The sequence below is a fragment of the Diadema setosum genome, chromosome 10 (genome assembly GCF_964275005.1).
Source record: "Diadema setosum chromosome 10, eeDiaSeto1, whole genome shotgun sequence".
NCBI lineage: Eukaryota > Metazoa > Echinodermata > Echinoidea > Diadematoida > Diadematidae > Diadema > Diadema setosum.
In genome coordinates, this window is record NC_092694.1 from 19,794,320 (window position 1) to 19,805,237 (window position 10,918).

Below are 10,918 nucleotides of genomic sequence, written 5' to 3' on the forward strand. Positions count from 1 at the left end.
TAACATTATGAAAGAGACCGGAAAGAAACTCTTGCCGGTACCTTTTACCGAAAAGAACACACGAAAACGCAGTTTCTTTTTGCTCGCAGCGCCACTGTTGTGAAATGGCCTACTCACCTCTTGTCTTGGCTTGAGTTATCAGCCCGGGTGGCGAGTTGGCGGTCAGTGGTCTGGGGTGTCTTCTCTCGGTCTCCGTGTGGTCGGTCTCCGTGTTGTCAGTCTCCGTGTTGTCGGTCTGTCTAGTAGATCCGTCCGGGCGTCCCACGACACCTCGGGGTTGTTCATCCGTGTCGTCGAGACAGCTCTATACGGGCACGTACGCGCACCCGCGCGTGGGGTACATAAAAATCATATATGTGATGCGCTCCGTCGGAATGAGTCAAAAGTCGCAAAAAATGAAATCGTAGTTATGCCTATATGTGAATTCTACAGACTCTAAGCTTTACTCTGATATATAATACAACTCATTTCGACATCCCTATAGATCATAAAAGTGAATATTAACTACGCTTATGATGTCAGTCCATTTTCTAAATAACGGAGAAAATCGCTCTCAAAGTTCAGGCTATGTTCAAGCTCACGACCTGTTTCTTTCATGGGACGAAACAATACAACAGTCCTGCTTAGCGACGGCGTTTACGCTCCATCGCACGCACTACCATATAAGGCGATAGCTTGAGTGTGTTATGCTAGGAGTCCACTGGGCCGGCGCCAGTTCGCGCCAGTTCACGCCAGTGCAATTTGCTGTGGCGCCTATTGTCGCCAATAAGGTGCTTAGTGGCGTGCAGTGGCTCAAACTGCCTCCCAACTGGCGCGCGGTGGCCCGTAACGGCGGCAAAAATTGAATTTGGCGGCAAGAAAATTTCAAAATGTTTGAAATCTTCGTCGTCGCGCCACTTTCAGCGCGAAGTGTCCACCAAGTGGCACCAAATGTCGCAAACAATCCGCCTATTGGAATCCACTGGAATGTAATGGCGCGCGCCAAGTTGCGCCAACGAGATTTTGCGCCATGTGGCGCCACCTTGCGCCACAGAGGCGGATAGTGCGCGCCAAAGCGCTCCAAATCAACAGTGGCGCGAGCCAAACGGCACCTTGGATTGGTGACTATTTCGCGCCAAATACCACTTGGTTTCCGCCATTCGGCGCCACTTGCCGCCTATGAAAGCATGACTGCATCGCAGGACTTTCTCACATAACTTTCTGTATTCGACTCGACAACACCTCTGTAGACGTTTGTCCTTCCTGTTTTTCCTTCACAATTTCTACAAGATTTCGCATAATTTTCAAAGAAGATGCCCCCAAAAGGCAATAAAGGCAGGAGCAAGGAGAAGAATGACAAACTTGAGCAGTCCATGAATAAGAACCCCCAACCCAAGAAGCTCAAATTGAGCTCCAGAGCGAAGCCCCCTGCAAGCAGAAAAGATGACGAAGAGGATGAAGACCTCCGCGCGGTGGCGCTGGGCATGGCTCAAGCTGATAGAGGCTCGGCTCCAAGACCTGCTACCCCTGTCCAAGATGTTGCTCCAGACCTTCCACCCCAGGCCCAAGAACAAGACCAGCCCTCCCCAGCTTCACCTCCATCCCCTTCCAGTCACCATACAAGTGAGGATGAAGAGGAGGTTGCACAAGCAAGTCCTGGTAAGTAATCACATTGGTCCAGATTATCCACTGCCTCCTATGGTAACTTTATGGACTTAAGTTGTGGACTGTAATTGTATTGTGTTAGCACTATACTGCGTTGTCATTTGTTATGTCAAAAACTTAGCGGGGGCATAAATGGTGTCTTTTTTTGATCGGTGCATCTTGCTAGTAATTGGTTGATTGTTTTGTTGATAAAAATGTACTATTTAGAGTGGTCTCGGTAATATGTTATTACTTATTTCTTACAGCAGTACCATATCATTTATATTTATTTCAAATATGGGTATTTGTTGTTTATGTACAGCTGGGCCTTCCTCTCCCGAGGAGAAAGAGGAAGAACCCACAAACACGAGGCAGACTAATAGGGGAGGTTCTGGAGCAAGGCGGAGGACCGTTAAGCTCAATGATGCTCTGGAGGAAGAGGCAAAAGAGTACTCGCTGGGGTGCCCGGGCCTCTACAACAAGCGGGATGCCATGTGGGCCGAACCTGGCAAAGAAAGATGAGGCCTGGAAGAGGCTGGCCGACCAGCTAGGGGTGGACGTCAAAGACATCCACACTTGGTACAAAACGCTGCGCAAGGACCTGGGCAAGCTTCGCAAGAAGTATCGGAAGTCGGGGCAGGCGGGCTGGAGCTTCCACAGTATGCAGAGGTGGGACCGGTGGGAGTTCCTGATGCCGTTTGTTTATGAAGTGAACATTCGCTCGACTCCATCTGTAAGTATTTAATGCTATGTCCAAACTGTCATAACCCTGGTTGACAAAATTATTGATGTCATTTCCATTATAAGAACAAATAATAGCAAATGCTTCAAAGTAAATTTATATATCCCAAGTACAACATTGAAAATAAAATCATGTAAAATGGGATTGAACAATGCAACCAATCATACTCGTAATAACTACCTCAAAATAAACCTAAAACTGTTAAGTTTATAAGAATTTATTGACAATTTGTCAAGATATAGCATGCAATTTGATATCTAGGAATTTTTGAAAAATTTTCCTCAAAATAAACTGCAAATAAATCAAAATATTTTCAACATAAACCTCATATAGTAATACTTAATTGATACTTTGTCATATACCATTGCAGCTTCAAACACCTCTGGCCGCAGCCCGCACAGCAACAGCCGCAACTGCTGAGAGCGACCTCGAGGAGGATGCTGAGGATGGAGATGGGGACCGAACAGCCCACCTCCTGCTGGTGCTGGCCGTCCAGCCCTTGCTCTTGCTGCTGGCTGTGCTCCCCCTCCAGCTGGGCCTCTACCTCTTGCTCCTGTTCCCAGAGACCCATTCCGTGCCATCATCGCAAGTAGCAGAGAGCAGACCAGGGACATCCTACAGTACCTGGCAGCCCAGGGTCAAGCCCATGTTGACCCCGAGGTGCAGCAGCGCATAGACTTTGGGAAGTACGTCACCTCCTCCCTCAGGATAATGCCAGATAACATTTATCACCAAGCCTCTGGTGCTATTAATGACATCGTGCAGGGTGCTCTGAGGGACGTGGACGAGAGGCGTGGTCATCCAGCAGCAGAAGAAAGCTCCTCAGCAAGCACCCCAGTTCCAGCCACAGACACAACAGCAGACTGCACCCCAGTTCCAGCAGCAACAGTCAAGGCAGCAGTTCGCTGAACCTGGGCCTTCTTCTGGACAGCCTCCTCTCCAAGCCCAGGTTGATACTTCTGGTCACATGTGGCAACCCAACCCCTGGCAGTGGCACGCTAATCCTCCGACAACTTCAGTGTGGGGTAGCCAGTCATGTGACTACATGAGGGAGTTCACAGCCACACAGGCAGAACCTTCCACTAAGGACTTATAGAACAGGAGTACCAGTGTTTTATTGATGGTTATGGAGCATTGCGTTTGTCACTTTTATTGACACTTAATGAGCACTATGTTTCTTACTATGGCTGACACTTATTCATGGAGCTTTAATGTGTTCATGGATGTAATTGGATAGTTGGGTGATTGTTTTTTTAAGTGTGTGATGTATGCATATTTTCCTTATGTCATTAAAATTCCATAAAAATGTCATTTGTGATTTATTGTTGTCTTGTTATAAAGGTGTTGTATATAAGTTTAGTAGAGCACACAGCCACACGGACAGAACCCCCTGTAAGGACTTATAGAACAGGAATAGCAGTGTTTTTATTGACGGTTAATTAGCATTGCGTTTGTCACTATTTTTACATTTAATGAGCATTGTGTTTTTACTATAGTTGACACTTTTTCATGGAGCTTTAATATGTTTATGGATATTATTGGACAGTTGGATGATTGTTTTTGTTTGTGACGTATGCATACTTCCTTATGTCATGAAAATTCCATAAAAAATGTCATTTGTGATTTATTGTTGTCTTGTTATAAAGGTGTTGTACATTGTATATAAGTTTAGTAGAGTACACAGCCACACAGGCAGAACCCTCCAGTAAGGACTTATAGAACAGGAATAGGAGTATTTTTATTGACGGTTATGGAGCATTGCGTTTGTCACTATTTTTGACACTTAATGAGCATTGTGTTTTTACTATGGTTGACACTTTTCATTAAGCTTTAATATGTTTATGGATATAATTGGACAGTTGGATAATTGTTTTTGTTTGAAATGTATGCATATTTTCCTTATGTCAATAAAATTCCATGAAATTGTAATTTGTGATTTATTGTTGTCTTGTTACAAAGTTTTGTCATGAATAATATATTGTTCGGGGCCATTTGGTAGAATGGCTTAAATGTTTAACAGTGAAATACTAAATACTGCCAAATATTAATGCATGTATTTTTCCTTAAATTACTATTTACTTTTGCTATTTGATGATTTACCAAAACAGCAAAAGTATTTTAGTAGTTTAGGAATATTTGATATACATTCTATTTTTTTAACTGCTAAACATGGATAAATTTTACTTTCTACAAATAATATGTCAGCACTAGACCTTTATCATTCATAGAACATATTGACACAAAGAAGTAATTGTCATGAGTGTTGAGCTTTATTGCAATGTGATAAAGCTAAGTTTTTCATAACACAATTCAATATGACAAAAAATTTCATACAACAATACAATATGACAAAGAGCACTATGTTAAAGGTAATCTGGAGTATCACGGTAATGGGTGAAAAATCTTTCAATAGAGTTCCCATCTGTTTGCTTCCCTCCTAAAAGCATCTTATTTTAATGTTGTTCTATGAAAATAATTAAACCAAAATGTGCTGAATATTTGTAGAATTCGAAGTTAAATCATGGTGTTATTTTTTGTGTTCGCCACTCGGCAAATATTATACAGCCCCATATATACTTTTCTGTGTTGCTACTTTGCCAACATGGTTATATAATTTTGACATTTCTTTAAATCTAACATGTTCTCTAGTTCTCAACAACATCAATGTGTACCAAAATGTCATTTTATGTGACATGAGCAATAAAAGAATGATTTCTAGCAGTGTCTGTCAAAATGAAATCAGAGTGCAGGTACTCCTTATTTATACCTATAACCAGACTAGTGCATCACATCAGTCCACAGTGAAATACAATATCACAATCAATGTTTTCTAAGACAGTCTTTACTCCTGTGCAAAAGTACTACCATGGTACAAAATGTTGTCTAGACCATCTTATCCTGCCATACAACCGCTCCCGCACTGTTGAAGTAATACTTGAGCGTATCCCTCTGGCGTTTGGCTAGCTCAGTGTCCCTGTTTCCTCTGATGGGCCTGTCCAAATCCTCTGTGATGGCGGCAGTTCTCCAAGCTCCAGGGATGAGGTTGTGCTGGGCATCCTCCTGGTCCAACATGCGGACGTCCAGCGCCTGATAGCGCTTCCTGATGAGGTTGTGCAGCATGATGGCAGCTTCAACGAGCAGGCGGACTGTGTCTGGTTCCTGTCTCATCTGACCAAGGAAGCACTGGAACCGCAAGGCCAGAATACCAAAGGCGTTTTCAACAACACGCCTTGCCCTAGACAGCCTGTAGTTGAAGATCTTCTGCTGTTGGTCAAGGTTACGACGGCCATAGGGTTTCATCATGTACGTCCTCATGGCGAAGGCATCGTCTCCCACGAAAAAGTACGGCATAGGGTGGTCGTCATCATTATGGGGTAGAGGAGCTGGATCTGGGATGCCTAAAGTGCCAGCATCAATGCACTCCTTCAGTTCACTGTTGTTGTAGATCTGGGCATCAGATTGATGGCCAACCCCACCCACATCGATCCACAGGAACTGGTATTTTGAATCTACGAGAGCCATCAGGACAACCGAGAAGAACTGCTTGTAGTTGAAGTAAAGGCTGCCTGAGTTGTTGGGCTTCTGAATACGGATGTGCTTTCCATCCAAGGCTATCAGACAGTGAGGAAGATTCCATCTGGCTTCAAAATCACCTGCAACCTCAAGCCAGCCTTCATTGGTTGTGGGGAGGGAGATGACTTCTGCAGCATACTCATCCACTATCGCTCTAGCTACATCAGGGACAAACTTCTGGATGGTTTCCTTGCCCACTCGGAAGTTGTAACCCAGCTCGGCATACGTGGCCCCAGTGGCGAGATGGCGCAGGAAGACGCACAACTTGAGACCAGGGGGAATGGCCTTCTTGAAGTTTGTGTCCTTCTTCTGCAGGTGGGGTGTAAGCCTGATCAATAGCTCATCAAACATCTCTGGGGACAACCTGGTGTAGTTCTTGAAGTTCCTCTTGTCATTCTCCCTCAGCTCATTCATGAGGGTATGGTACTGTCCACGTTCGGCCCTCAGCTGTGGGTGGAGCATGGGTCTAAACCACCATGTGTGCTTCCTTTTCTTCTTACGAGGCTCTTCTTCTTCAGGATTAGCCACCATAAGTTGATAGGCAGTGGCCACCTCAGCATCTCTCATGATCTTCTGATGGAGCAGCATCATCACTCCAACATTATCAAAAGCCTCGGACATATCGAAATTGTAAATATTTAGTAGATATGTTGTTCATACAGCAGCTGAAGAGGTTCTGAACCAGGTAGTCGATGGCCGATATTTATATTGTCGGCAAGTAGCGCAAAGTGGCGGCAAGTTTAAACCAATTTTGCGACCTTTGGCACAAACTAATCACCAAGTGGCGCAAAGTAGTCGTCCATCGGCGCAAATGGCGCCAACATGGTGAAATTTGGAATCAAATGGCCGTGTAATGGCGCGAACTGGCGCACCATTTTGAAGCAAGGCAGGTGGCAAATGGCGCACGCCATATGACACCCAGTTTATTCCACTTGCCGACACACATGCCGAGCGAACATTAATTCGGCGCCACAGCGAGCCACTACGCGCCAATCACATAATCTTTGGCGCGAACTGGCGCGAACTGGCGCCGGCCCAGTGGACTCCTAGCATAAGATAATTAAGCAATCGCAGGACAGGTCTATCAACGATTCTGACCAATACGGCAGCCCGAATGTAAACTTCGGTGCGGTTGTGTCGGTGCCGCTGCCGCCGCATGAATGAGTCGGTACGCGTTATGGGTGTGTCGGCTGCGATGTAGTTTGCCGCAAGTTTTGAACTCACAAACAATGGGAAACAGTAGAAAGAAAGAAAAAAAGGCACGCAATGCGTATTACGAGAAGCGTCTTTTGGTGAGGGCGTTGATTGCTTCCATTCTCCTCCCATGTTGTTGTCAATGGAAACGTTTAGCAAGTACCAATAGCTAAATAGAACCTGTGAACCCATTGCAGAGAAAATCAATGAAGTTAATTAACGATAGTCGTCTTTTGAGATCGTGTTCTTTGCATGTACTAAAACCCCTCAAATTATGCACATGGTCGTAATGTTGCAGAACATCAAAGACTGCTTTCGCGTCTGTTCTGCTGCAGCTGTATACAGTCGTAACATTCTGAATTCCTGCCATATTAGGCATTCCTTTATAGACGTTGCGTCCACAGTAATTATCGCTTATCACACTTGCCAATGCTGCACATACTATACGTATCAGAAGCAAAGGTTGATGTAGGCCTGGCAGCCTCACGTTGGGTTTATATGATTGTATCATAAATATACTTCTTATTCTCGGTCACTTTTGTAATACCATAGCATATAAAGAACCATTAATTTAATGTTTTTTTACATCACATTTACAGTTACAATCTTTCTGCATTTGAGATAGATAATTATACTGACAAATATTCGGAATTAATACTTAGGCCTTCCTCATTTCGTTTTGTATTCACAAACCTTACTAAAATAAAAATGATTGCTTGATTACTTTCGGGTAAAGGAACCACCGGAAAAGGAACCGCATTTGATTTTCTTGTTAACGAACCTAAGCTAATAGCGAACCATATTTCATTGTGTGATTAACGAACCTTCAGAACAATCAATTGTATTACCCCCCCCCCCAAAAAAAAAAAGCGCATTTCAATGTCATGCGTTGTCAATAGTGATAAAGGGCCCTTTTTTATTTCGTAGTGTGTCTTAGTACTCCTGTGTTTATTTTTAAGGATGTGCCTCTCTTTATGATTGCGATTGATGTTCAACTATTTCTTTCCCACAAGCTTGAAAAGGAAGAAGCTAAAATTGAGGCAAGGAGACGAGTTTTCTTCCATGAGATACAATCATTAAGACATACATTTATTCCCGAAAGTTGTGTGATTGCTTATGCGCTAAAGAATTATGTCCATTACATGTATCAGGCACTATACAAAACGGTTGAAATGTGCTGAAAGACGAACTTAGTTTTTTTTTTCTATTTCCATTTCAAGCGGGGATAGACTAGAAATTAGTTTGTCTATATTGGCAGGAGACATTAGTTTTCCAGTACATACTCCGCATTTAAACAGTCGCCATATTTTCGTGGTCAGAATCAGATAATGGACACGTGATATATTATAAAAATGAAAATACAAAACAACGAACATGTCATATGTACAAACATTATGAATTTATACTTACCTGTAATATTCTGCATAAAAAACAAGCACGCCGATTAAATAATTTCATAGAATTAATAGAACACACTGTACACAGCGATATCATGCATGACAGATCAAATCAAGTTCAATTGGTGAGAAAGCTAAATGCAGTTAAAAAGTTGACTTCTTTACGTTTCTCTTTCAATTTATGAAAACAGAATTACATTGTATATCTATTGAAGCGGATTGTCTCTGTTGCGAACGATCGTCATACATGTATATAGCATTGTTAGTCTTCTGAGTAAATCCGAAACCCTTAATACTTTAATTTTTGCTTGATAATGTTATAACCCTTATAACTTTATAAAGGACTCGCAAATTCAAAGTTTCAAACCGTATACTAAAACATTACATTTTACACGATGTATTTTAATGCGTTGTGGCATAGTGGATAAGACTCCCGACTCCCGATCGGAGGACCCGAGTTCGAATCCCGCCCAGTGCTTACGTCCTTGGACAAGATGATTTTACCCATTGTGTCCCTCTCGACCCAGGTGTATAAATGGGTACCTGGCAACGCTAGGGTGATAATGATAGCAGGGCCCTCTAGTAGAGCAGTGGCAACACTGAAGAGGCTACCCTGGGTAAATAAGACATTATTATTATTATCATTATTTTTATTGCGCGTTATCATGTTAATAGCATCAATCTGCTTTCTATTTTCCGTACGTAAAGCGCACAGAAACGTAACCAGACGTTACCAAATACAGTGGAATGCATTGTACGGCGTGGTATTATCATTAGAAGTATATCCCATTCCTTTTTACTTTTATTTGCTTGAAGCAGTAGTCAAACCATGTGTCATTTTCGTAGCGACATCACTTAGGAATTAGAATGTATGAAGATAATCGTTACTTAATTATTTTGCGCTATCATTATAGCATTTACATTTTCCAACTGTTTTTGACAGGATTATGTTACTGTGATGGTTACGATTACGAATGTTGGTTATGAATCCAAAAGACTGGTTCATTAATCGAACTATAAAGGTAATAGCCGTTTTGAAAGTAGTTCGGTACAAGTTCAAAACGCAGTCGAAGTCATCGTCATAGGGAGAACTGATAGCTCTAGAAAACTTGTTTAGGCCAGTAAAGATTGCCGTATGCAATCTTTGTAGAAAGTTTTGACTTAGGCCATCTTTTGAGTATTTTTGAGAAATTATATAAAGAACTAATTGTTTTGATTATGCTTAGAATTAGTTTGAACTATGAGAATAAAAAGGCGCGGTTACCTCAACAATGTCGTAGTGCGATTAGACATGATTGGTAAAGTGAATTCATGACTTGTTGACTTATCCTTACTGAATTGATGATCACTTCTGTAAACCATCAGTTAAGTCTTGTAGATGATACCTCTGTAATCGTAGTCAAAATTCTTTTGAGCGATGAGACGAAAACCAACAAACAAAATGCCATGTATCATCGCTCGAGTTTCCAACATTTGGCGTCACCCGACCATTAATAAGTGCCGAATCAAATGAAACATTATATTGTGGGATAGCAGACTGTGTTACGATTTTTAAATATTGCGAGCAATTGTTAAAAAAAAAGAAAGAGAAAATGAGGCAAAGTTCAAGAAATTCGAAAAAGCATGTAAATGCAGGCGATCATGTTTAATAGTCAAAGTAAGATATTACAATCGGCCATGCGGATGTATATGATTGCCTTATTTACAATCCCCATGTCTGATTTTTGTAAACTATGTTATATTCAAATGTAAGTTCCCTTCCCTCCTTGATAAAAGTTGTGTTGGGTTTTCGCTAAAGGCATTTATTAGGAAACGCTATAAAAAAACGACAACAAATGCCTACTATACATCAAGAGATGACCTATATATACATGAAACACAAAAATTCTGTACGTTCTGATATAATGCAACTGCTTGTTTTTTTGTTTGTTTGTTTGTTTGTTTGTTTTGAATTACCATGGTCTTTGTCGGGGTAAAGATGAAGAAAAATAGTAGAGTGTATCACTCTCAAATCGGATTATTGCGATAAGTGTGTATTCCCGCCCTTTCTATACAGGTAAACGATTTAAGCTTGGTATGCTTTTATAAAAGCCTGGTGTCACGCAGAAGAACTGATTCCGCGATCGCTTTTAACCTTTCATAAAATTCACGTTTTAAGATAGTAACGATAGCTTGTAAGAGATAAAGTAAGTTAGCGTCCCTGACTGTGGTTCTGAACACAAAAGGGGACTGAAAAATTCTTTTACAAATTAGCAGACATAATGCCGATCCTCCAACACTGTTGCTCCATTAGAGTATGTCACTGATTCTGCTATCAATGGCGAAGAAAGAATGCTGGTTGCGTGATTATCCATCCCTTGATAGCAGGAAGTTTACCTTTCATTGTTCA

At 41.9% G+C, this 10,918-nt stretch overlaps 1 protein-coding gene across 1 annotated transcript; it reads right to left on the reverse strand.

The window, feature by feature from the left end:
• Positions 1 to 1,156: 1,156 nt before the first annotated feature.
• Positions 1,157 to 5,900, reverse strand: LOC140233841 (uncharacterized). Its single transcript, XM_072313933.1, has 2 exons — positions 5,373 to 5,900; positions 1,157 to 1,193 (listed from the first exon to the last, which is right to left on the reverse strand). Exons 1-2 carry the CDS (start codon positions 5,885 to 5,887, stop codon positions 1,157 to 1,159), a joined length of 552 nt encoding a protein of 183 aa, XP_072170034.1. The 5' UTR covers positions 5,888 to 5,900.
• Between the last annotated feature and the right edge of the window lie 5,018 nt (positions 5,901 to 10,918).

Coding starts and splice junctions, on each gene's coding strand:
- LOC140233841 (XM_072313933.1), bottom strand. CDS start 5,887: ATGGCTCTCGTAGATTCAAAATACCAGTTCCTGTGGATCGATGTGGGT. Junction 1,194..5,372: donor TGGAGAACTGCCGCCATCAC/AGAGGATTTGGA, acceptor TACAGAAAGTTA/TGTGAGAAAGTCCTGCGATG.